Source organism: Bolinopsis microptera, chromosome 5, assembly GCF_026151205.1.
Source record: "Bolinopsis microptera isolate Bmic1 chromosome 5, MBARI_Bmic_1.0, whole genome shotgun sequence".
Lineage (NCBI taxonomy): Eukaryota > Metazoa > Ctenophora > Tentaculata > Lobata > Bolinopsidae > Bolinopsis > Bolinopsis microptera.
Window position 1 is genome coordinate 1341045 of NC_087076.1, and position 27586 is coordinate 1368630.

General features: G+C 41.0%; 2 protein-coding genes across 2 annotated transcripts; one reads left to right on the forward strand and one right to left on the reverse strand.

The window, feature by feature from the left end:
• Nucleotides 1-503: 503 nt before the first annotated feature.
• Nucleotides 504-9291, reverse strand: LOC134815581 (uncharacterized). The gene is made up of 9 exons (XM_063824124.1): nucleotides 9138-9291; nucleotides 8470-8598; nucleotides 8042-8251; nucleotides 7039-7210; nucleotides 6787-6879; nucleotides 6441-6607; nucleotides 5885-5969; nucleotides 1601-1738; nucleotides 504-1301 (listed from the first exon to the last, which is right to left on the reverse strand). The coding sequence occupies exons 1-9, from the start codon at nucleotides 9284-9286 to the stop codon at nucleotides 1227-1229; spliced, it is 1218 nt and encodes a 405-aa protein (XP_063680194.1). The 5' UTR covers nucleotides 9287-9291; the 3' UTR covers nucleotides 504-1226.
• A 3855-nt stretch (nucleotides 9292-13146) lies between these two features.
• On the forward strand, nucleotides 13147-17374 carry LOC134815582 (uncharacterized). The gene is made up of 9 exons (XM_063824125.1): nucleotides 13147-13292; nucleotides 13832-13960; nucleotides 14179-14388; nucleotides 15221-15392; nucleotides 15552-15644; nucleotides 15824-15990; nucleotides 16454-16538; nucleotides 16738-16875; nucleotides 17173-17374. The coding sequence occupies exons 1-9, from the start codon at nucleotides 13162-13164 to the stop codon at nucleotides 17245-17247; spliced, it is 1200 nt and encodes a 399-aa protein (XP_063680195.1). The 5' UTR covers nucleotides 13147-13161; the 3' UTR covers nucleotides 17248-17374.
• Nucleotides 17375-27586: the final 10212 nt, after the last annotated feature.

Consider the following 27586-nt stretch of genomic DNA (forward strand, 5'->3'; position numbering starts at 1 on the left):
AAAAACCAAAAAAAAAACAATTTAAAACAATAAAAAACCAAAAAAAAAAAAAAAACCAAAAAAAATTTAAAAAAAACCAAAAAAAATTCAAAACAAAAATGAAATCGCTCCATATGGCCGAAATGTGCCATCAGCAGTCCTCACTGCGCGCCACAAAGAACGTACGTTGCGCGCGCGCGCAGATGTCTACAATTGTACCAAATGGCGATCGCGCTAACGCGTGCTTATTGTTCCCTCACGTGTAGTCTGATCCAGTTATTATTATCCACCTATTATTGTCCTCAGGTGAAATATATATGGCATACCGATAAACTCCTGTATTTGACGTGTGATTTAAGCGTGCTTGAAAACGACTGCAGACATTAGGTTATTGAGATTGAGTTCAGCATCTTGCCCGGCCCCATTGGCCGGACAAATCTCTATATAAATTTGTGTTCAAAGTTGGGAGATTACTTGGGCTTTTTATATTTTGTAGGATGATGTTAGCAGTGAAACAAAAATGTCATCAAAGTCAATAATTTAATAATCAGACCCATATATAAAACAACCAAGTATATGTTATAATTTAACAAAACATTGTAGTAGGATGATGTTAGCAGTGAAACAAACATTTTATCATAATAACTTACTTCGTATTCTAATCCTTAGAAAAGAATTGTACCAACTTTATAATTTACGGAGTTTAACATTTAAACTTTTAAGTTAACTTGAAATCCTTATAACATGATTTTATGGGTAATGGCTGGCTGTATCGAAGAAAAAACAGTACAAAAACCAACAGAAGAATCAAACCCACATATAAAACAACCAAGTAAATGTTATAATTTAACAAAACATTGTAGTTCTGCTAAAAAGAATTCAATGTTAAAATTTAATGTTTAAAATTGAATGTTAAAAATCTAAAAATCAATTTCATGCGTTTAATCGAGGTTTAAATGTGTTTAACCAACCAAGTAAATGTTAAAACAACCAGGTAAATGTTATAATTTAACAAAACATTGTAGTTCTGCTAAAAAGAATTCAATGTTAAAATTTAATGTTAAAATTTAATGTTAAAAATTGAATGTTAAAAATCTAAAAATCAATTTCATGCGTTTAATCGAGGTTTAAATGTGTTTAACCAACCAAGTAAATGTTAGTACAAAAACCAACAGAAGCTTTTTTACGATATTTATAACTAAACGTTCTTTATTAATAAAATCTCGGCCTCAACGAGACGGAAATTATCAAAATCTGGTATCTCGATAGACCGCTTCCCTTATTCGTGTGTATTCCGCTTTAACCCCACTTAACTGAAGTTCCTGAAACGGGTAAATATTTTAGCAAAAACGTTGCCTAACTATTACATGTTCATAGCCAGTCATTATTACGTGTTCATAGCCAGTCATCGGAGTAAGATATATATATATATTCCAGTTGCTTTTAGAACAATTTTATCTCAGATAACGATGTTTAATAAAATGATGCAAAGACTTGTTTCGAAGATCTATTCAACACCGACTTTTAATGTGTAGGAGTACAGCTACAAAATATATATATATACGACAAACGATAACAATTAATATGAGAGGGGAAGTAGGATGCATTTGAAGACACTTACTGCTATCCGAGGGAGAGCAGCAACGAGGTATTCAGACGCCAACTCCGAATTAATTTTAATACCAGTAAAAACGTTGGACAAAATATCAGCGTCAGTGAAACTCTCTATATCCTTGTCAGAAAGCATGATTCCACACTCCTGAATGATGGGGGGGGTGTCATGTCCGTCTATGTCCGCCTATGTCCTGTCCTTTTTGGATTCTATGAGACAACGGACGTGTTTTTTGGGACATTGGCGGACACGGACGGACATTGGCGGACTTGGACGGACATTGGCGGACTCGGACGGACATTGGCGGACCCGGACGGACATTGGCGGACTTGGACGGACATTGGTGGACATTAGCGGACATTGGTGGACATTAGCGGACAAACATTTTGAGGACTGAAGAGTACTGAAGAGTACTGAAGAGTACTGTGGAGGATGGCTGAGGAGGATGGCTGAGGAGGATGACTGAGGAGGATGACTGAGGAGGATGACTGAGAGGGAGGAGAAGGATCAGGAAGACCCAGGAGGAGGACCTAGGAGGAGGAGGAGGAGAACTGAGGAGGATGACTGAGGAGGAGGAGGACTCAGGAGGACCCAGAAGGAGGAGGAGGAGGAGGACCCAGAAGGAGGACCTAGGAGGAGGAGGAGGAGAACTGAGGAGGATGACTGAGGAGGAGGAGGACTCAGGAGGAGGACTGAGAAGGAGGAGGACTGAGGAGGATGGCTGAGGAGGATGGCGGAGGAGGATGACTGAGAGGGAGGAGGAGGAGGAAGAGGACTGAGGAGGAGGAGGAGAAGGACTGAGGAGGAGAAGGAGGACCCAGGAGGAGGAGGACCCAGGAGGAGGAGGACCCAGGAGGAGGAGGACCCAGGAGGAGGACCCAGGAAAAGGCCCCAGGAGGAGGAGGAGGACTGGGGAAGAGGAGAACTGTTGAGGACTGATGAGGAGGACTGAGGACGAGGAGGAGGAGTAGGAGGAGGACTGAGGAGGGGAGGAGGAAGAGGACTGGGGAGGATCAGGAAGACCCAGGAGGACCCAGGAGGAGGAGGAGGACCCAGGAGGAGGAGGAGGACTGAGGAGGAGGACTGACGATGACTGAGAAGGAGGAGGACTGAGGAGTACTGAGGAGAATGGCTGAGGAGGATGGCTGGGGAGGATGGCTGAGGAGGATGACTGAGGAGGATGACTGAGGAGGATGACTGAGAGGGAGGAGAAGGATCAGGAAGACCCAGGAGGAGGAGGAGGAGGAGGACCCAGAAGGAGGACCTAGGAGGAGGAGGAGGAAGGCTGAGGAGGATGACTGAGAGGGAGGAGGAGGAGGAAGAGGAGGAAGAGGACTGAGGAGGAGGAGAAGGACTGAGGAGGAGAAGGAGGACCCAGGACCTCAGCAGAGGCACATATTAGGTGCGGTAAAAAAATCGAAATTATGCGGTACCGCACCCGACTATAAAGGTAAAATGTGCGGTAAGGTGCGGTAAATTTTAACCAATTATGCGGCAAATGTGCGGCGATTTTTCGAAATTTGTGCGGGAATTGTGCGGTTTTCTTTTGCATTTTCTCAAGGACTTTGGAAATTCTAAACGTATAACCGCCGCTCTTATAAAAAATAGGTCTGTTTATGTGTTACTGAGGGTGTAGTTCTTTACTAAGACTATGATTGAACCTATATTGAGATTCAGTTATCTGAGAACAGTGACTTGATCTGGTAGAGATCAGGAGACAGTTGTTTGAAGACGCCTCTTGATAGAGTCGATCAGATCCCATGCGTGATCGCAAATATGTGACACGCTTGTTGGCATTGATTGTCAGTACTTGTGAACCATTTGATCCAAGATCCATTAAGCCCACAATAAAGCCTACGCTACATTCTACAACGAATAAAGCTCATTACCCTTTACACCTACTTCTTCTATTATGGGATACTGAAGGGAAAGGAAGCAGTTCTAGTAGCGCTTCTCAAACACAAGTATATATCTTGTGAATTCGGCTAGTATATATGAAACATTTGACACGGAGTTGCAGAGTGAGCTATGTGCCTCGCCGGGTTAAAGTAATGGGTGTCCTTGCTGTACGGTATGTTAAACAAGGAACTGAAACTACTAGGTTCCGTACAGGTTCAACTCTGCACTCATGTCAATATGTTCAAATGCAAGCCTCTTGATTTATTATCACCTACTTTGGATCATAGAATCTACTCAACAACTTCAACCCCTGATATAGAGTAATCAAATGTGGTGAAGTTACGAATGATAACTGATACACTATAATCGAAGTACGGTAACGACGAGGGTTCCAGAACGGCCTGGTTCACGGTCCCGAAAGGGCCTGAGTCAGGGTCCCGAAAGGGCCTGGGTAACGGTCCCGAAAGGGCCTCGGTCACGTGGTAACCGGGTCACGTGGCCTAAGCATGAGTTCCAAAAGGGCCTGGGTCACGGTCCCGAAAGGGCCTGGGTCAGGGTCCCGAAAGGGCCTGAGTCACGGTCCTATTATATAAAAGGGCCCGACTTTTAACATATTTTAGTTTTTACACTCGAAAATCTTAACGCGAAAATTTCAAAATTATGCAAAATTACGCGGAAAATGCTAGATTATGCGGAAATATGCAGATAATCACAAAATGTGCGGAAATGTGCGGAAAACAATAAATTATGCGGAAGTGTGCGGAAAACGGTAAATTGTGCGATCCCGCACCCATCGCACCTAATATGTGCCCATGAGTCCCAGGAGGAGGAGGACCCAGGACGAGGAGGACCCAGGAGGACCCAGGAAAAGGCCCCAGGAGGAGGAGGAGGACTGGGGAGGAGTAGGACTGTTGAGGACTGATGAGGAGGACTGAGGACGAGGAGGAGGAGTAAGAGGAGGACTGAGGAGGGGAGGAGGAAGAGGACTGGGGAGGATCAGGAAGACCCAGGAGGAGGAGGAGGAGGAGGATCAGGAGGAGGACCCAGGAGGAGGAGGAGGACTGAGGAGGACTGAGGAGGAGGACTGACGATGACTGAGAAGGAGGAGGACTGAGGAGTACTGAGGAGGATGGCTGAGGAGGATGGCTGGGGAGGATGGCTGAGGAGGATGACTGAGGAGGATGACTGAGAGGGAGGAGGAGGAGGACTCAGGAGGGAGAGGAGGAGGAGGACTCAGGAGGAGGACTTGGGAGAAATGAGAAGGAGGACTGAGGAGAACTGAGGAGGAGGAGGAGGAGGAGGAGGAGGAGGAGGAGGAGGAGGAGGAGGACTGAATAGGAGGAGAAGGAGGGGGACTGGGAGAGGACTGGGGAGGAGGAGGACTGATGAGAAGGATGAGGAGGAGGACCCAGGAGGAGGAGGACCCAGGACCGAGGAGGAAGAGTAGGAGGATGAAGAGGAGGAGGAGGACTCAGGAGGAGGAGGACTCAGGAGGAGGACTGAGGAGGATTGCTGAGGAGGATGACTGACAGGGAAGAGGAGGACTGAGAAGGAGGAGGACTGAGGAGGAGGAGGAGGAGGATGGCTGAATAGGAGGAGGAGGGGGACTGGGGGAGGACTGAGGAGGAGGATGGAGGACTGAGGAGAAGGATGAGGAGGAGGACTGAGGACTGAGGAGGAAGAGGAGGAGGAGGACCCAGGAGGAGGACCCAGGAGGAGGACTCAGGAGGAGGAGGAGGACTGGGGAGGAGGAGAACTGTTGAGGACTGATGAGGAGGACTGAGGACGAGGAGGAGGACTGAGGAGGGGAGGAGGAAGAGGACTGAGGAAGATCAGGAAGACCCAGGAGGAGGAGGTGGAAGAGTAGGAGGAGGAAGCATCTGAATGTTATTTCCATTTTTGTCCGTTTTTGTCCATTTTTGTCCGCTCTATTTTTTGTCCGTTTTGAAAATATAGGGTACCGAACGGACAAAAAACATGATCCCCCTATAACAGCAAAAATTGAACATTTTATTTAGCAATTTAGGTGTCCATTAATGTCCGTATATGTCCGTCTATGTCCGCCAATGTCCGCCTATGTCCGTCTATGTCCGCCTATGTCCGTCTATGTCCGCCTATGTCCGCCTATGTCCGCCTATGTCCTGTCCTTTTTGGATTCTATGAGACAAGCGGACATAGACGGACGTGACACCCCCCCCAATGATAAATAATACCTGATAATTAATAAGAGAGGGGAAAATAAATAAAAATTGGGCCCAGATAATGGGTTTTCTGTCTGCTAATTTGTATAGCTATGATTGGGTTGTTTTTGTTTGCTAATTTATCTGATTGCGTTAGCCAACACTGTTGACGGTTTTTAGTAAAGAATAATTCATTGGATCTAATCAAACTAACCTCTCCGCCGTACTCTTCTGGGCACGAATACACATGCTCAGGGATTGTTCCTGATGGAAGTTCCACGTTGCGCTGCTTTCTTCCCCTGAACAGATTTATTAGATTATTAGATATGCACTTAAAGAGGCCTCATGTAGCCTCCAGGCTCGAAAAACCCCGAAAAACCCCGACACACCCCGAAAAACCCCGACAAACCCCGACACACCCCGACATATCCCGACAAACCCCGACAAACCCCGACGTGTCGAGATATGTCAGGGTATGTCGGATTATGTCAGTTTGCCCCAATAATTTCAAACCCCGACACACGCCGAAATATCCCGACAAACCCCGACATATCCCGACAAACTTCGACAAACCCCGACAAACTCCGACACACCCCGACAAACCCTGACAAACCCCGACAAACCCCGACGTGTCGAGATATGTCGTATCATGTCGGGCCAACCGGCTACACGAGGCCTTTAAAGACATCCTATATGTTGTTTCTATTCTTGAATGTTTTCAGTAATTTCGTATTGCAGTTTACTATAAATTTATAAAGTTATAATCCTACCTCATATTGTTATGGTTCTCCCTGAATTCGTCGAGATAACGTTCGACAACAGGTATGAACACACCAGCAATTAAATCCCTGTCATACTCGCAACTTGAATCATACAGACCGTCTTGATCAATCTCTCTAAGTACGTGACGAAAACCATCACAAACCTTTTCGCGGACCTGTCAGCATTTTTTACTTGGAAAATGGGGACAAACTATGGTATAAGTAAGGAAACGGACTTTGCTTTGCCTATGTTTGTTTCTTGTCGACAAATAATTGTTTTGAAAACGGTTGTGACCTAAGAAGTGAGCAAGATCTAACCAGATTTAGCAAACATTTCACTCCAACTATTGCCTACCTGCCTCCACAATCGTTCTATTTTGTTGGCAGTAGAAGGACCAAGTATCGTTGTAATCTCCTTGTCAACATTTTTCAGTTGCAATAGAGTTTTCTGAAAAACAAGAGTGAAAACAAGCAGAATCCTGCGGTCTAACACCATAGCTTTAAGGTACGTATTGAAATTTAATATGGAAACAGCATTTGTAGCAGACATGGCACAGGGACAGTAGGCAGTAGAATATATAAAAAACGCCTTGGAAAATTAACTCACGTGTACAGCTGCAGCATGGACGGTCTCAGTTCCTTTGTCAAATCGAAGCATTTGCGGTAAAACTCTAGATTCCAGCAGATGGTCAAACAAAATACGTCCAATAACTTCACTGTCTCTATTAGACCGCCCAATGTACAAGAAGATGATTTTCCTACTGTAAGTATCAAGGGCCCTGTGAAAAATTAAAAAGAATTAATAACGCTAGCATATCGCCCGACCTAAGAACCAACTTTATAAATATAATGAAATCTTATCATGATGATCAGCAATGTTTAAATTATGAATTACTTTAATTTAAGCATCCCTCCCCATCACCTCTTAATAAAATACACTGCTAAAAATACATTGTTTAACTGTTTCATACTCAACAGCTATAAATTCACCCTTCTCCCAAAAGTCTTCCTCCGAGCTTTTCTCCCTGTTACATGATAGATAAGATTTGTTTGATTTGTTCAAGCTCCCCGTCAAGATTGAAGGGCCTTAATTTTGCTCACATCATTTCTACAGTCTAAAACTTATATCATAGTTTGGTTATATTCTGTGTTTAAGCCCCTTGCCAAAATTAAAAGATCGGTACCACGCTATAGTCTATACACTCTACAGGGGCAGAACACCAAATAGGTGCTACAGTATAGTGATATAACTGATTGGCTGATAAGGGGGAAATCTTATCCAATGCTGTGCTCCCATACTGTCACATGATGCACTCAATCTCATCACGTAGTGTGTGCGCTCATGTCACGTGACAATATTCAGTCAGGTGCACCGTGCACACACTCAATCATGGTTATACAACATACACATGATATGCGCCCAGAAATGCCCAGCAGGGTTATCTTTCTAGCTGATGTTGACAGTGGGATTACCCGTTTAATCCCGCCCCTTATGAGCCATCCCGCCCCTTTCAAAACATCATGAAGGAATTTATAAGTTGTGGGATGGTATAAAAACAATTAGAGCTCAGCAATGGCATGTTTTCACACAAACAAGAAATGTAACATACCCATATATTTTGAGGTCGAATTGGCAGTTGGCATCCCCACTTAACTTGTCATGGCCATCCAGACTCCGTAAGTAGTTTGGCCCCTTGCTGAAGAAGGTCTTCTTAGGCCTCTTATTCTTGAACTTTGGAGTGCGCATAACAACACCTTGTGGATCAACTAACCTTAGTGTATTCATAACATCATCTCTCGATACGAAGAGGCCTTGAGACCTGCAACAAGGAACAGTGAATATACTGAATATCGATAAATAAGGTGTATATATACACATATATGCATTATACCGTTCCTCAACATCGTGATGCCATTGTTTTAATACTACTTCAAGGCGCCTCAATTATTATAAAAATGTTTACTCCTTTTTTCATTGACGTGTTTAAATATTTTAACTTGTTACATTAACACTACAAATTTGCCCTTTTTAGTGTACCTTAGTTTTTCAGTCACATCCCGGTATCCTAATTGGCCCGAACTTTCGTTAACAACATTCTGTACCGCCGTCAGCAAAGTATGATCATCAACATCATTGTGTCGTTTAATGTTCCAGTGATTCAGCATTCTGCAAAGCACTTATTAGTGAAACTTTTAGTTTTACTGAAAATGTTTTGTTTTACTCAATCAATCCATGTGTATTGTGTACACATATGCACAACAGATTTTTGTTTTTAATATGTGGTCATTTGGTAAAGTATAAGTGTCGGTGTTAATCTTTAGTTCAAATACCAGTGAGGTAGATCGTAGAGGGCTGAGGGAGTGGAAGGTTTTTCGTCAGAAATATGAAAATTCAAAACCCATTCGATATGTTCATAGTAACTTGACTAGACTTAAACGCACTTGTGTGCTCATGAGTGTAATGAAGGAGGGTCCAATAAGAGTTAAATACACGGCGCAATTCTGCAACGTTTTACGTTGACATAGCAAAACTGAACTGCACATTGAATGAGGGTCCAATAGGGGCGCGAGCAATTTTGCTATGTAAATATAACAAAATTGCGCCCCGCATTAGACCCTCGTTCATTGCATCTATGAGCACACATGCAGTAATGAACAGTAAACACGATTTCCATTAATTTACAATGTTCATTGTCTGCATTATACCTTTTTACAGTGCGTTCTGAATAAGCCCTGTAGTTGGGGAACTTCTTTGGCAGGAGTGAAGTAATCTCGCTGCAAGTATAGTTGGATGCTCTTGAAGCCTCCAAAAAGTGTCTCAGATCTTCGTCTCCCATCCATGCTGGACCATCCATGACATATACCTATATTTTATGTTCTCATGTTGTGAAATTATTCATGGGACAAAGCAATATCACAAATTACTTTGCAATAATGTCCTAGTTGCACACAATATTTTGATGATATTCAACTTCATTATTTGTTATTTGGTAATGCAGAAGGTATTTTAACAGTATTAATACCCTACTATATAATGAAGATCATCAAAAGGCACTGAAAGAAAAATTTTTATTTTTTTGAAAGAAAAATTTTTATTTACCACAAAACAATCAAAACATAATGTTATATTCATAAATAAAATCAAATTTCAATTTCAACCACATATACAGTACGCCGCGCACACAGCCACTATTTTGGTGGGCGTTCTTATAGTTCTACTGTTCCATATCTTCCAAAGATGGATACTAGGCTCAGGTTACTTGGCTCAGATCTCGTGTCTTCTGATGCTTTGAGAGGGCCTGACATGGTTCAGATCTCGAGCCTTGGGTCGGATCTCGATGTTTGAGGATCGTATCCTTTTCGGCACGCTTTGTAAACACATAAGCTTGTTAGATCAGATCTTGCGAAAGGCACCTGAGACCTTGTCATCTATTAGTACGCTTGTTATACAGATCGGATCAATACATAAGAAAGAGAGATGGTGGTCGCAGAATCTAATTATGATTGTCTTCAGCAAGTACATCCGCTGACAAAGAGGAGCTCAACTACTTCTGGAGTCTGGACACAGACGGTGTCCTCAACACCCGGAGAAAGGATCGAGATACCCTACTACCTCTACCTGGAGATGCCAGAGGTACAGAATCAAGAAATGTCCTGCTCATGTAATCCTTGACCATGGAGATCAGTCCTTGGCCAGCGGTGCCAAACCTCATTCCCACGACCCTGACAACTTAAAGTTAAACTAGAGCGGTATTTGGAAACCTGTTTATCTTTTAGTTATTTCTAACTGACGATTGGGTTCAGTTGTCGTTTCAAAGTTAATTAGGTAAACTGATTGGGTTTTTAATTATTTTCCCAAGCTACCCTGTCTAGGAAAAGTCCAAATTGGGTTCAGTTGTCCGGTAGCCTTTGAGGAGCTATAAAATAATGACATAATACATCTTACAATATCATACATTTAAAACACCATGAGGAGAAGTTAAACATAACTTTCGAGATACAAATCGAAAAGTTCAAACATCCAGACAAGATATTACTTACTATTAAGTATATGTGCTCCCAAAAAGTCTTAACGGCCATCTAACACCATGCTAGTAGCCAGCTGTTACAGTAATAGCCCAGCCCTCTTACACCCCTCTAATAGCCATAACACCACCAGTAGTTATCAGGTATAATCCACGATTCTGCCTTCACTGATTATCAACCAGTGTCCAAAATTATTTAATAAAGGATATTAACATCACACCATTTATCCCCAATCGACAAAGATCATATTCCAAATGTCTTCAAAAACTACAGACCATTGTCAAACCTTGAGAAAATTGATTGAAAGAAAAGGCTACAGGAGCAATGAGCATGTAATGATAATCTCAATTTTCCAGACTCTACTTCTGGACAATATGCTTACAAAAGAGATCATAAATGGGTACTCCACATCAAAGAGAATACATGAAAACATAATTAGTAATCAAATTACACATCAAAAAGATAACTAAATAGGGTGAAAAGGAGTTTCGAAATGCAACAATAATACTAAAAAACAACCTAGGTATTTTTGTGAAAATATGACAGTATCTGCTTTAGCGCTCGATTTTCATACCACGGTGTAAATTTTCGAAAATATGCGCGGCGCGCCTAAAATTTTGGTTCTATTAAAAATAAATTTTTTGGTCAAAATTATATTTAATATATTGAAATTAGTTGTTATTACAGATATATGTTAAAATATTTCCAAAATATAGAATATAAGTACCCAAAATAAAATGCGCGCAAAAAAGTCAAAATTTTAACACTTTTTTGGATTTTTATTTTGGGTACTTATATTCTATATTTTGGAAATATTTTAACATATATCTGTAATAACAACTAATTTCAATATATTAAATATAATTTTGACCAAAAAATTTATTTTTAATAGAACCAAAATTTTAGGCGCGCCGCGCATATTTTCGAAAATTTACACCGTGGTATGAAAATCGAGCGCTAAAGCAGATACTGTCATATTTTCACAAAAATACCTAGGTTGTTTTTTAGTATTATTGTTGCATTTCGAAACTCCTTTTCACCCTATTTAGTTATCTTTTTGATGTGTAATTTGATTACTAATTATGTTTTCATGTATTCTCTTTGATGTGGAGTACCCATTTATGATCTCTTTTGTAAGCATATTGTCCAGAAGTAGAGTCTGGAAAATTGAGATTATCATTACATGCTCATTGCTCCTGTAGCCTTTTCTTTCAATCAATTTTCTCAAGGTTTGACAATGGTCTGTAGTTTTTGAAGACATTTGGAATATGATCTTCGTCGATTGGGGATAAATGGTGTGATGTTAATATCCTTTATTAAATAATTTTGGACACTGGTTGATAATCAGTGAAGGCAGAATCGTGGATTATACCTGATAACTACTGGTGGTGTTATGGCTATTAGAGGGGTGTAAGAGGGCTGGGCTATTACCGTAACAGCTGGCTACTAGCATGGTGTTAGATGGCCGTTAAGACTTTTTGGGAGCACATATACTTAATAGTAAGTAATATCTTGTCTGGATGTTTGAACTTTTCGATTTGTATCTCGAAAGTTATGTTTAACTTCTCCTCATGGTGTTTTAAATGTATGATATTGTAAGATGTATTATGTCATTATTTTATAGCTCCTCAAAGGCTACCGGACAACTGAACCCAATTTGGACTTTTCCTAGACAGGGTAGCTTGGGAAAATAATTAAAAACCCAATCAGTTTACCTAATTAACTTTGAAACGACAACTGAACCCAATCGTCAGTTAGAAATAACTAAAAGATAAACAGGTTTCCAAATACCGCTCTAGTTTAACTTTAAGTTGTCAGGGTCGTGGGAATGAGGTTTGGCACCGCTGGCCAAGGACTGATCTCCATGGTCAAGGATTACATGAGCAGGACATTTCTTGATTCTGTACCTCTGGCATCTCCAGGTAGAGGTAGTAGGGTATCTCGATCCTTTCTCCGGGTGTTGAGGACACCGTCTGTGTCCAGACTCCAGAAGTAGTTGAGCTCCTCTTTGTCAGCGGATGTACTTGCTGAAGACAATCATAATTAGATTCTGCGACCACCATCTCTCTTTCTTATGTATTGATCCGATCTGTATAACAAGCGTACTAATAGATGACAAGGTCTCAGGTGCCTTTCGCAAGATCTGATCTAACAAGCTTATGTGTTTACAAAGCGTGCCGAAAAGGATACGATCCTCAAACATCGAGATCCGACCCAAGGCTCGAGATCTGAACCATGTCAGGCCCTCTCAAAGCATCAGAAGACACGAGATCTGAGCCAAGTAACCTGAGCCTAGTATCCATCTTTGGAAGATATGGAACAGTAGAACTATAAGAACGCCCACCAAAATAGTGGCTGTGTGCGCGGCGTACTGTATATGTGGTTGAAATTGAAATTTGATTTTATTTATGAATATAACATTATGTTTTGATTGTTTTGTGGTAAATAAAAATTTTTCTTTCAAAAAAATAAAAATTTTTCTTTCAGTGCCTTTTGATGATCTTCATTATATAGTAGGGTATTAATACTGTTAAAATACCTTCTGCATTACCAAATAACAAATAATGAAGTTGAATATCATCAAAATATTGTGTGCAACTAGGACATTATTGCAAAGTAATTTGTGATATTGCTTTGTCCCATGAATAATTTCACAACATGAGAACATAAAATATAGGTATATGTCATGGATGGTCCAGCATGGATGGGAGACGAAGATCTGAGACACTTTTTGGAGGCTTCAAGAGCATCCAACTATACTTGCAGCGAGATTACTTCACTCCTGCCAAAGAAGTTCCCCAACTACAGGGCTTATTCAGAACGCACTGTAAAAAGGTATAATGCAGACAATGAACATTGTAAATTAATGGAAATCGTGTTTACTGTTCATTACTGCATGTGTGCTCATAGATGCAATGAACGAGGGTCTAATGCGGGGCGCAATTTTGTTATATTTACATAGCAAAATTGCTCGCGCCCCTATTGGACCCTCATTCAATGTGCAGTTCAGTTTTGCTATGTCAACGTAAAACGTTGCAGAATTGCGCCGTGTATTTAACCCTTATTGGACCCTCCTTCATTACACTCATGAGCACACAAGTGCGTTTAAGTCTAGTCAAGTTACTATGAACATATCGAATGGGTTTTGAATTTTCATATTTCTGACGAAAAACCTTCCACTCCCTCAGCCCTCTACGATCTACCTCACTGGTATTTGAACTAAAGATTAACACCGAAACTTATACTTTACCAAATGACCACATATTAAAAACAAAAATCTGTTGTGCATATGTGTACACAATACACATGGATTGATTGAGTAAAACAAAACATTTTCAGTAAAACTAAAAGTTTCACTAATAAGTGCTTTGCAGAATGCTGAATCACTGGAACATTAAACGACACAATGATGTTGATGATCATACTTTGCTGACGGCGGTACAGAATGTTGTTAACGAAAGTTCGGGCCAATTAGGATACCGGGATGTGACTGAAAAACTAAGGTACACTAAAAAGGGCAAATTTGTAGTGTTAATGTAACAAGTTAAAATATTTAAACACGTCAATGAAAAAAGGAGTAAACATTTTTATAATAATTGAGGCGCCTTGAAGTAGTATTAAAACAATGGCATCACGATGTTAAGGAACGGTATAATGCATATATGTGTATGTATACACCTTATTTATCAATATTCAGTATATTCACTGTTCCTTGTTGCAGGTCTCAAGGCCTCTTCGTATCGAGAGATGATGTTATGAATACACTAAGGTTAGTTGATCCACAAGGTGTTGTTATGCGCACTCCAAAGTTCAAGAATAAGAGGCCTAAGAAGACCTTCTTCAGCAAGGGGCCAAACTACTTATGGAGTCTGGATGGCCATGACAAGTTAAGTGGGGATGCCAACTGCCAATTCGACCTCAAAATATATGGGTATGTTACATTTCTTGTTTGTGTGAAAACATGCCATTGCTGAGCTCTAATTGTTTTTATACCATCCCACAACTTATAAATTCCTTCATGATGTTTTGAAAGGGGCGGGATGGCTCATAAGGGGCGGGATTAAACGGGTAATCCCACTGTCAACATCAGCTAGAAAGATAACCCTGCTGGGCATTTCTGGGCGCATATCATGTGTATGTTGTATAACCATGATTGAGTGTGTGCACGGTGCACCTGACTGAATATTGTCACGTGACATGAGCGCACACACTACGTGATGAGATTGAGTGCATCATGTGACAGTATGGGAGCACAGCATTGGATAAGATTTCCCCCTTATCAGCCAATCAGTTATATCACTATACTGTAGCACCTATTTGGTGTTCTGCCCCTGTAGAGTGTATAGACTATAGCGTGGTACCGATCTTTTAATTTTGGCAAGGGGCTTAAACACAGAATATAACCAAACTATGATATAAGTTTTAGACTGTAGAAATGATGTGAGCAAAATTAAGGCCCTTCAATCTTGACGGGGAGCTTGAACAAATCAAACAAATCTTATCTATCATGTAACAGGGAGAAAAGCTCGGAGGAAGACTTTTGGGAGAAGGGTGAATTTATAGCTGTTGAGTATGAAACAGTTAAACAATGTATTTTTAGCAGTGTATTTTATTAAGAGGTGATGGGGAGGGATGCTTAAAATTAAAGTAATTCATAATTTAAACATTGCTGATCATCATGATAAGATTTCATTATATTTATAAAGTTGGTTCTTAGGTCGGGCGATATGCTAGCGTTATTAATTCTTTTTAATTTTTCACAGGGCCCTTGATACTTACAGTAGGAAAATCATCTTCTTGTACATTGGGCGGTCTAATAGAGACAGTGAAGTTATTGGACGTATTTTGTTTGACCATCTGCTGGAATCTAGAGTTTTACCGCAAATGCTTCGATTTGACAAAGGAACTGAGACCGTCCATGCTGCAGCTGTACACGTGAGTTAATTTTCCAAGGCGTTTTTTATATATTCTACTGCCTACTGTCCCTGTGCCATGTCTGCTACAAATGCTGTTTCCATATTAAATTTCAATACGTACCTTAAAGCTATGGTGTTAGACCGCAGGATTCTGCTTGTTTTCACTCTTGTTTTTCAGAAAACTCTATTGCAACTGAAAAATGTTGACAAGGAGATTACAACGATACTTGGTCCTTCTACTGCCAACAAAATAGAACGATTGTGGAGGCAGGTAGGCAATAGTTGGAGTGAAATGTTTGCTAAATCTGGTTAGATCTTGCTCACTTCTTAGGTCACAACCGTTTTCAAAACAATTATTTGTCGACAAGAAACAAACATAGGCAAAGCAAAGTCCGTTTCCTTACTTATACCATAGTTTGTCCCCATTTTCCAAGTAAAAAATGCTGACAGGTCCGCGAAAAGGTTTGTGATGGTTTTCGTCACGTACTTAGAGAGATTGATCAAGACGGTCTGTATGATTCAAGTTGCGAGTATGACAGGGATTTAATTGCTGGTGTGTTCATACCTGTTGTCGAACGTTATCTCGACGAATTCAGGGAGAACCATAACAATATGAGGTAGGATTATAAATTTATAGTAAACTGCAATACGAAATTACTGAAAACATTCAAGAATAGAAACAACATATAGGATGTCTTTAAAGGCCTCGTGTAGCCGGTTGGCCCGACATGATACGACATATCTCGACACGTCGGGGTTTGTCGGGGTTTGTCAGGGTTTGTCGGGGTGTGTCGGGGTTTGTCGGGGTTTGTCGAAGTTTGTCGGGATATGTCGGGGTTTGTCGGGATATTTCGGCGTGTGTCGGGGTTTGAAATTATTGGGGCAAACTGACATAATCCGACATACCCTGACATATCTCGACACGTCGGGGTTTGTCGGGGTTTGTCGGGATATGTCGGGGTGTGTCGGGGTGTGTCGGGGTTTTTCGGGGTGTGTCGGGGTTTTTCGGGGTTTTTCGAGCCTGGAGGCTACATGAGGCCTCTTTAAGTGCATATCTAATAATCTAATAAATCTGTTCAGGGGAAGAAAGCAGCGCAACGTGGAACTTCCATCAGGAACAATCCCTGAGCATGTGTATTCGTGCCCAGAAGAGTACGGCGGAGAGGTTAGTTTGATTAGATCCAATGAATTATTCTTTACTAAAAACCGTCAACAGTGTTGGCTAACGCAATCAGATAAATTAGCAAACAAAAACAACCCAATCATAGCTATACAAATTAGCAGACAGAAAACCCATTATCTGGGCCCAATTTTTATTTATTTTCCCCTCTCTTATTAATTATCAGGTATTATTTATCATTCAGGAGTGTGGAATCATGCTTTCTGACAAGGATATAGAGAGTTTCACTGACGCTGATATTTTGTCCAACGTTTTTACTGGTATTAAAATTAATTCGGAGTTGGCGTCTGAATACCTCGTTGCTGCTCTCCCTCGGATAGCAGTAAGTGTCTTCAAATGCATCCTACTTCCCCTCTCATATTAATTGTTATCGTTTGTCGTATATATATATATATTTTGTAGCTGTACTCCTACACATTAAAAGTCGGTGTTGATTAGATCTTCGAAATAAGTCTTTGCATCATTTTATTAAACATCGTTATCTGAGATAAAATTGTTCTAAAAGCAACTGGAATATATATATCTTACTCCGATGACTGGCTATGAACACGTAATAATGACTGGCTATGAACATGTAATAGTTAGGCAACGTTTTTGCTAAAATATTTACCCGTTTCAGGAACTTCAGTTAAGTGGGGTTAAAGCGGAATACACACGAATAAGGGAAGCGGTCTATCGAGATACCAGATTTTGATAATTTCCGTCTCGTTGAGGCCGAGATTTTATTAATAAAGAACGTTTAGTTATAAATATCGTAAAAAAGCTTCTGTTGGTTTTTGTACTAACATTTACTTGGTTGGTTAAACACATTTAAACCTCGATTAAACGCATGAAATTGATTTTTAGATTTTTAACATTCAATTTTTAACATTAAATTTTAACATTGAATTCTTTTTAGCAGAACTACAATGTTTTGTTAAATTATAACATTTACTTGGTTGTTTTATATGTGGGTTTGATTCTTCTGTTGGTTTTTGTACTGGTTTTTCTTCGGTACAGCCAGCCATTACCCATAAAATCATGTTATAAGGATTTCAAGTTAACTTAAAAGTTTAAATGTTAAACTCCGTAAATTATAAAGTTGGTACAATTCTTTTCTAAGGATTAGAATACGAAGTAAGTTATTATGATAAAATGTTTGTTTCACTGCTAACATCATCCTACTACAATGTTTTGTTAAATTATAACATATACTTGGTTGTTTTATATATGGGTCTGATTATTAAATTATTGACTTTGATGACATTTTTGTTTCACTGCTAACATCATCCTACAAAATATAAAAAGCCCAAGTAATCTCCCAACTTTGAACACAAATTTATATAGAGATTTGTCCGGCCAATGGGGCCGGGCAAGATGCTGAACTCAATCTCAATAACCTAATGTCTGCAGTCGTTTTCAAGCACGCTTAAATCACACGTCAAATACAGGAGTTTATCGGTATGCCATATATATTTCACCTGAGGACAATAATAGGTGGATAATAATAACTGGATCAGACTACACGTGAGGGAACAATAAGCACGCGTTAGCGCGATCGCCATTTGGTACAATTGTAGACATCTGCGCGCGCGCGCAACGTACGTTCTTTGTGGCGCGCAGTGAGGACTGCTGATGGCACATTTCGGCCATATGGAGCGATTTCATTTTTGTTTTGAATTTTTTTTGGTTTTTTTTTAATTTTTTTTGTTTTTTTTTTTGTTTTGGTTTTTTATTGTTTTAAATTGTTTTTTTTTTGGTTTTTTTAAGTTTTTTTTAGTTTAGTTTTTTTTTTGTTTTTTTTTAAATTTATTTTTGGTTTATTTTTTTAAAGTTTGGTTATTTTTTGGTTTTTTTTGGTTTTCTAAATTTATTTTGAAATAATTTACAATGACCCACCTCGGCCACCATACTTATTAATGAAGATATCAGTTTATATTTCGACTTTATAAAGTACCCTGACATTATAATCAAAAAGAGATGATATTTTACCAAAACCCATAATCATGGGTAGAGTGGACCGCTGTCAGTGTCTCTCTTTCCCAAACAAAAGGAAATGATATTACTTTGATTGACCGTTCTCAAATGCAAAATGATACCGAGAATGAAATCGGTCGCTCGCTTTTCCCATTCATTTACAATTGTAATAGATTAAGAAAAACTACCCAAAGGCAGCTGTACTCGGCAATGAAGATTCAATAAACTTCAGCTTGTTCAATTAGTAATAACTACCACCCTTGTCCCTGGGAAAATGGGAAAAGCGAGCGACTGATTTCATTCTCGGTATCATTTTGCATTTGAGAACGGTCAATCAAATTAATATCATTTCCTTTTGTTTGGGAAAGAGAGACACTGGCAGCGGTCCACTCTACCCATGATTATGGGTTTTGGTAAAATTACTGTATAATATGTTATAGCTGCATTTAAGTAGCGTCATAATTGGATTAGCCCAGAAGATTCGCTGTAATGTTATACCATAAGCTTATTAGGGGAGGGGGGACTGTTAGTGTTTGGACTGCAGAGAAAGAGAGAGAGAGAGAGAGAGAGAGAGAGAGAGAGAGAGAGAGAGAGAGAGAGAGAGAGAGAGAGAGAGAGAGAGAGAGAGAGAGAGAGAGAGAGAGAGAGAGAGAGAGAGAGAGAGAGAGAGAGAGAGAGAGAGAGAGAGAGAGAGAGAGAGAGAGAGAGAGAGAGAGAGAGAGAGAGAGAGAGAGAGAGAGAGAGAGAGAGAGAGAGAGAGAGAGAGAGAGAGAGAGAGAGTTCATACGACAATGTTATGCGTGTTTTCAGATATAATAGGCGGGTGTGGTGCGGAGTTAACAAGGGTTAATTTCTATAACGATTTAAATAAAAATGGAAAGCGGTTCAAGACGGGAGTGATGAGGTGTAATAGTCGGTGTTCAGACGTTATGATCATGAAATGTGGTGCCTCATGACTAATAATGACTTAATTATCCACAAAAAATAACTGATTATGAGATTATTGTTTAAGAAACTATTGGGTCACCAAATGCGGGTTTTGACTCAGCGGGTAATTACTCCTACCCTTTTAAACTGCGGCAGTGAAATCCCGGCCGAAGGCCGGGTTACACTAGTATATATATAATACTATTTACCCCCTATGGCCTATACTATTATACCTCACATAGCCATGTGTAGTGTATACGCGTACTGCGGCGGTCGCGCAAGTGATAGGGCTCTGCAGGTTAGAGCAACTATTATAGTTATACCCCCTAACCCCTTTACTGTTTTTCCAGGCATTAAGACTCATCGGAGGTCGTTTAGCAGGCATATTTTAAGTTTTAATTCAATGTCAAAGATGACAGGAATAATAAATAGTTTATACCTATGTATCAGGAAGTGAGTTTTCTGGAACCATTTTTTTACAAGAGATTGTCGTGAAGTATATTTGACCAAAACCTTAAACCATAACCATGGGTAGAGTGGAGTTTGGACCGCTGTCAGTGACAGTGTCTCTCTTTCCCAAACAAAAGGAAATGATATTAATTTGAATAAACGTCCGTAAATGCAAAATGATACCGAAAATTGATCAATGAAATCGGTCGCTCGCTTTTCCCATTCATTCACGGCTTACGATTAATTTCACGTGCAAACTTGGAGCGGACGTTGTATTGAGTGCACATTCAATCACAATATTGAATCACCATAATTTTTGCTTATTGGTATTTTATATATTTTTTGATAAGCATGCTAAGTTTCAAAAGATTTTAAAAAGAACTTGGATCACAACAGGACTCCAAAGTGGGGGGGGGGGGGGGTTTCAGTCGTTGATTACGTAATCAAAATTTTCTTTTTTACCCTCTAGAATAATAACAATTTGACAATATTTTAATTTTCGGCTATCTTACTATATTATATATATAAAGCGAGACGATATATAATTATATGGATGGAGGGTTCCGTGCCATTTTACTGACACCACGGCATCAACTTTAACGTGATTTTCCGCAAAAACCGTAAAAGATATACAGCTGAAAATTTTTTTACTGGGTCAAATGCTTTAATGGCCTCCAAATCAGTATGAAAAAATAAAAAATAGGCCAAGAAATAGGAGTTTTAGAGCCCAAAATTTGGATCCCCAAGTGGTGTCAAAAACGCAATTTAAATAGGTAATAATGATTTCAGTTTCTAACTCTTGACACCATTCGTTATTAAGACAATAATAATAGACAATTTAAATTATTTACTATTTATATCGTATTGCTGTGTAAATTTGATTCTAATGCTAATTCTAATATTTGAAAATGCTGTCTTTAAATTCGACACAGTAAATTTAAAAAGCGAAAACGTGGTGTCAATAAAAGTAAAGAATTATTGCCGTCCGGAGGACGGGTACCCTACTAGTAATACTAATTAACGGGTGATACTCGTAAAATATCTGTTCCGTATATTACCGTCGCGCGTTCTGGTAGGTTGTAAACCTACAAGTATAATAATATATAATAGTAAGTAGTTTAGAAGGTGCTTGGCCGGATATCATAACAATGATTTCGGCTCATCATGATTAGGGTAGATAGCATGATCAGGGTAGCATGAAACGTAGAGAAAAGTGTTTTCTAGGAAAAAAGTCAAAGGGGGGGGGGGGGGGGGGGGGGGGGGGTTGGGTCTTGATTACGGTTGATTACGGAAGGGGGGAGGGGGTAAAAATTGCTAAAATATTGATTACGTAATATGTGAACGACCCCTTAGGTCACCAGAATTACGTTGAACATAAATATGTCTCGTTCGATAGCTGGTTACTCCTTCATGAATTAATCCGTTCCGATGTATCGTAAACACCCTGTACATTCTGAAGCTATGTACGTATAACTAACATTATAAGCTATTTTATCCAGGTAGGTGCGAATCGATAAAACGGGGTACGACGGAGACTTGAAGTCGTCTATTCTCGATCAGCGTGCCTTAAGGAATCTCGAATACAAAGCCGAACCGTATGGAGAACGGCACTATACACAAGAGAACAGCACCTTGTCTTTATGTTTAGCTTGTACTAGAGACTAGTAGTCATTTAATGAGGCCGGGAGAGGGAATCAATTCGAGCACAGGGGTCGACCGAGGGCAGGATTTTCGACCGAGGCCGAGGCCGAGGAAAATACAGTTAGTTAAGACCGAGGCCGAGGACAACCGAGGTTTATTTTTTTTGACCGAGGCCGAGGCCGAGGCCGAGGAGTGCAAATTTTGACCGAGGCCGAGGCCGAGGAATTTTTGCAGAAAAATTGTTGGGAAAAAGGGCATTGTTTATTAGGAAAAGCGCACTGTACCTAATCAGATTGTACTGTGTACTATACTGTGTACACACAGTCTTCTGGCTCAACATGGGCAGCAATCCTGGATAGTACCTCACAGTCTGAAGAAGACGATGAATTCGAAGAAAATAGTGAGAAGATAAGGAGGGAAGCTAACAGATACTTAAAAGACTCTCGAGTTGATTTATCATTTCAACCATTAGTTTACTGGAAAGCTAATAAGCAGAGCTATCCGAACCTTGCTGAGTGTTCAAGGAAATATCTATCTGCGCCGGCGAGCTCAGCAGCACCAGAGAGATTGTTTTCTATAGCAGGGCACATCCTGAAGTTAAATCGCCTCAGCCTTAAGCCAACAAACTTTGAGGGGTGCTTGTTTCTCAAAAAGAACATCGGAACATTTGGGGACGACTTCGGCCCCTGTCCAAATGAATTTGAAGCCCCAAATAAAGAGGTCTGTCCCCCTTCTGAGCTGTGCACAGAAGATTATTCTGATTCAGAGTGCTCAGATATTGTCATTTCATCAGACGATGAATCTTAGACTATGATATTTTTAGTTTTGTGTCCTGGTCAATTGGTCGTTTTATTTTCAATTTTACAAATTCGTTTACATTAACCTCTGTAAGTCCAAAGTCTGTAGAAAAATTCCCAAAATTTCAACAAAAATCCTCGGTCAAATCCTCGGTAAAATTGTCAAATTTCGCGGAGGCCGAGGAATTTCAAATCTATTTTTGACCGAGGCCGAGGCAAACCGAGGAATTGTCCTCCTGACCGAGGCCGAGGCCGAGGACTCGGACTCGGTCGACCCTTGTTCGAGCATCATTGAAATAAGTCAGTTTAGAGACAACACTCGGAGTATTACCTCTGGGACATCATTCATATGATGTTACATTCTCCATCAAGCCTTCTCGGCTTCTTATCTCGGTGGTTCTCGTGTAGGGTCACGAAATCCTCTCCGAACCTCCACGTGGTGTGGCCTGGTTGGCACTAACGGGTGGTGTGCTCTCTTGTTGAGTACTAAGGTTGGGACTTGCCAACTCTAAGTTCCCATGGGAACCAGGAAGTCAACAATAACAGCTACCAAGCACCAGGAAATTTCTCTTTCAGATAGTAGTAGTACACACACAAATGACGATACGTTAGACACAGATACCTAGCTCTAAGAGCTATTAAATCACCAGGAAATTCTCTTTCAGCTTTCAGGTCCCATCGAAGTCACCCACCACAGAGCTAGGGAATCCAATTCGCTCATCCTGACTACAAGGACACACTGATAATGAGTAGTCTTGGCACTTCTCCCTCCAGTAACCACTTTTCAGGTCTTTTCAGTTAAGACAGCTAATGCGTAAGGGCTGACACACGCTAGACACAGGCTCGTGATAAGACAGAATTAGGGATGTCAACTCTGACTACGAGGACACGCTGATAACGAGAATTCCTGGCACTTCTTCCTCCAGTAACCACTTTTCAGGGGACAGGGTTAGCTTTGCCACACTCTTTATTGAAGTGTGACTGGACGCTCTACAATCATCTAGTAGCAGCAGAGTTTGACTGACATCCTTACTGGTTCTATTCAGTTTCTACAGCGGAAGTTCTCAACACTCGAATCAGTTCCTCTCGGACATCCTGCAGAGATGCTTTATCACAGCCTGCCCCATTACACGGGGAACCCTTAGATCTACAGTACCCTGGTGGACAGCTTAGCTCATTAAAGCATAGTGTACCTTTTCAGTTCTGAGACGCAAAGCTAACCGGACCAGGAATAAGCATCATTGCAATGCTTAGGGGATGCAAATAGGACATACAACGTTTAACGATTTACTCGAACTTTTGATTCATTTTTAAGCTCGACGTTACATGGTAACAATTCAGGACAGATATTCCTTCTTCAGGTTCATTGAGGAAATCGTACCCGCTATTTGCGTTATACATGGCAAGTATCTGGACTAATGATAACTTAGGATTACCACAGAGTCAGTTATCAACTTGGTAAACTAGCAACAGTTTACCAATGCGAGCTCTTTGCTCTCCACATGGCTAGTATTTGTATCAATGAAAATATAGGTACAACATCAATCATAAATCTTTACTCAGATTCCCAGGCCTCACTCCTAGCGCTTACCAGCACCAGCATCAGCTCCAGACTAGTGCTGGACATTGCTGACCAACTAAACACATTAGGTACCTCCCACAAAGTAGAACTTAGGTGGGTCCCAGGACACGAAGGAGTACACGGTAATGAACTAGCTGACGAACTAGCAAGGGAGGGATCCAGCAGCACCCCCATTGGACCTGAACCCTTCCTCCCACTCTCGGAAGGCATAATCGACACCCAAATAAAAGATTACTTCTTCAATCTCCATATCAAGCAGTATAAACAGGTGGCACTCAGTGATAAAGGAAAAACCCCACTAACATTTTTCCTCAACAAAAACAGGTACAAGAAAATTAACATCACAGGTACTCACATCAGATGGCTAACATGGCTACTATCAGGACACAGCCCAGTGCCCACTAGCATACTTCCAGACGGTAGCAAACAACTCCAATTTCGAAACACAAGACTGTGAACACTGCCCAGGGGAAGCAGAAACATCATAACACTTCCTATGTGAATGCATCCAGCTGATGACAACTAGAATGAGGATATTTGGTAAACCCATCCTAACAATTGAGGAACTCATCAATAGTAAACTCGACCACATTATCAAATTCGTGGAACAGTCAACAAGGTTTGACAGAGACGATATATTTGGATAAGCATCTAGGACATACACCAAGGTTCATAAACAATCATACACTAGACCCACACAGGACTATCTCAGATAGTGACACATATTCAGGTGTGGACCATGCTCGGAAGTCCCTCGCCTGCCCGCCAAAGAAGAACATCTGAAGTGGGTTTGCTCTGAGCAAGGTAGTAACAGCTTCGAGACTCCAGAGGTCTGTTGCGTTGATATCTATTATTCTATGTTTTTGTATATACTTAGGGAGTCCTGGAGTGTGGCTAGCAGGAGTCACACTCTGTGGGCACGGCGAGATGGCCTCCCTCTTCACTAGGAGGCCAGAAACCGTTGACCAAAACAGATAGAGAGAGAGAGGTTCTCGTGTAACTGTAAAATCCGGATTGGAGTATTATTTATGAGTCGCATTATAGTTGAAATGTTTTCTTTATGCTCCCTCTGAATGAAGCAAATATTTCTTTCGCGCGTCGACCGAACGTTATTAAGTTGATTGACGATGTCAACCCTTCGTGCTTCGATATCGTTGCTCTACTTTTGACTTCGTTGCTCTGCTTCTTGCATTAACTAATTCGATCTTGCATTCTTCGATCTTGCATTCTATGATTTTGCTTTCTAAAGCACAATCCTGCGTGCTGAATCAATTTACCTTCCATAGCTTCGAGATTTTTATCAAATATAGCCCCCGACAGTTGCGAAACCAGAAACGAACTTAAATCGATGTATTTTCGGACGCTGATTCCGAATCACCCCTGAGGCCCTAACATAAAATGCTCCCCTGGCGGGATATCACGCGTGATATCAGATATGACGGCCGTATAAAGAAGGTGGTATAATTTCTCGCATCTCGTTAGGGTTACTGTTAGGGTTTCTGCAGCATATATGCTTTTGTTATACATTATGGATTGGGTTGGGATCAGATTAGAGGGCTACGGTTTCGATTAGGCCAGGATCGTTCAGACTTCAGGGCCAACTAGAGAACCTTGGATGATGATTTAACTCAGTGTCATGTAGAGTTATCTAAAAAATAAATTTAAAACGACGTACAACGTAGATTTTGAGTTATCTTAAAATCTCCAGAAAAGTGTCATTTTGGGCCGATCAAAAGTTAGCAACTTTGACTTTGCAGATTTCTGTCCTCTGATTTAGATTGGCTGAATTGTGCATCACGTGCTAGCTGTTTGGAAAGTGGAATGCGGCACGCCACACGCGTGCAAATCTTAAACTTTATGTCGCGCTCGAGATCAAGCCGTCTGTTTAAATTAAACCACCTCTAATGACACCGCCAGCCAGTAACTTTTGCTGGGAAGAGCAATGAGCAAGTTAACTTATTGTAAGTTTATAACCTACCAGGACGCGCGCCGAGTTGGACTCGTCGACGGTCCAAATCCAATATATGGAACAGATATTTTACAAGTATCATAATAAGTTAACTCAACGGGTGATACTCGTAAAATATTTGTTTCGAATATTATTAGGACGAGTCCAACTCGGCGCGCGTTCTGGTACGTACTGTTAGCAGTTAGGTTATAAACCTACAAATGCCCACTCTTTTCACCTAACCATGGCCATGTGCTTTCGCGCCACTGCGGGCGCGCTTGTTTCACAAGCAGGCGCCGTGAGGCGGGCGCGCGCTACTGCAAGCGCAAGGGCTCTGGATAGAGCAAGGGTTTCCTGGGGCGCGGCCCAGTTGTGCATCGCGCTACAAGCCCTTTGGTTGTGAAATTGGTCTAAATTAGTGAATTTTGGACGCTGATTCCGAATCACCCGGCCCATAACGAAGTAGGGTTCACCTAACCATGTGCTTTCGCGCCACTGCGGGCGCGCTTCATGTTTCACAAGTCAAGAAGGCCGTGAGGCGGGCGCGCGCTACCATGCAAGCGCAAGGCCAGGGCTCTGGATTGTGGATAGAGCAAGTATAGTAGGGTAAAAATACTTCCCCTGGAGAGTTATGGGCAAAAAACCGTTTTGGTCACGTGACAGGCTAGTAAAACATGAATTTGAATGTTTAGGGCTCAGGTTTGCTCTAACCAAAGCCCTCTTGCTTGTTACTGGGCCGCGCTCAGCCTGTCATTCCGCCTAATCTCTATTCTATGTTTATGAATTAACATAATAGCCTGAGGTCCCCAGGTAATCTCGCTTGTTGTGAAATAAGCGCGTCACGCAGTACGCGTATACACATGGCTATGTGAAGGTTTAAGTTAGGGTTAGGGTTGACGGATGTTACTCGTCTAAATTTTTTCGAAGTTGGAAGTAGCGCGCGCCGCTTTCTTCTCGAAATGGCCCGATGGCATGGCCCGATGGCATGGCAAGTGCTATACTACGAAGTAGCGCGCGCCGGGCCAGATCATTAACAATGGTCAAGGTTAAAGTTGTGGTAAGGGTTATGGAAAGCTTTAACGGGTGATACTCGTAAAATATTTGTTCCAATTATTACCGTCCAATTAGGACCTTCGACGAGTCCAACTCGACGCGCGTCCTGGTAGGTTGTAAACCTACAAGGAAAGCTTCGGGGTTATGGTTAGGGTTTCACATAGCCATGTGTATACGCGTACTGCGTGACGCGCTTTTCGCGCGCTACTACAAGCGAGAGGGCTCTGGTTAGAGCAAGCAGGCGTTGATTCCCCCAAAATTTGAAAGTCTTATAGCACAAAATCACCACCTATCAGTATCACTTTGATTGCTGGTGTAAAATTTTACTGGGCCGCGCTCAGCCTGTAATTCCGCCAATAATAGCCTGGGGTCCTCAGGTAAGTAAAATTCAGTAAAAGTAATAGAATTTATTTGCATTGGGAGTTTAAATCAACATAGAAATAACATGGACACTGGAAAACTCTAAAACTGTAAAATATTTATTGTAAAAATTCGTTCTTACTCCACTGTGGAAATCGAAATACGCGAATTTTCGGCGACAAATACATTTGCGTATGCATACGTTTGCTTGAAACGCTACGTATTTAACAGCATTGTGACAATTTACTGGGCCGCGCTCAGCCTGTCATCAGTCATTCCGCCGAATCTCTATTATGTTTATGAACATAATAGCCTGAGG

Bases quoted from the DNA above. Each gene is read 5' to 3' on its own strand.
- LOC134815581 (XM_063824124.1), bottom strand. From the start codon at position 9,286: ATGGATGGTCCAGCATGGATGGGAGACGAAGATCTGAGACACTTTTTG. The intron at 6,880-7,038 runs GTGAGTTAATTT...CTTGTTTTTCAG, and splicing joins TCCATGCTGCAGCTGTACAC to AAAACTCTATTGCAACTGAA. The intron at 5,970-6,440 runs GTAGGATTATAA...AAATCTGTTCAG, and splicing joins GAGAACCATAACAATATGAG to GGGAAGAAAGCAGCGCAACG.
- LOC134815582 (XM_063824125.1), top strand. From the start codon at position 13,162: ATGGGAGACGAAGATCTGAGACACTTTTTGGAGGCTTCAAGAGCATCC. The intron at 15,393-15,551 runs GTGAGTTAATTT...CTTGTTTTTCAG, and splicing joins TCCATGCTGCAGCTGTACAC to AAAACTCTATTGCAACTGAA. The intron at 16,876-17,172 runs GTAAGTGTCTTC...TACCCGTTTCAG, and splicing joins CTGCTCTCCCTCGGATAGCA to GAACTTCAGTTAAGTGGGGT.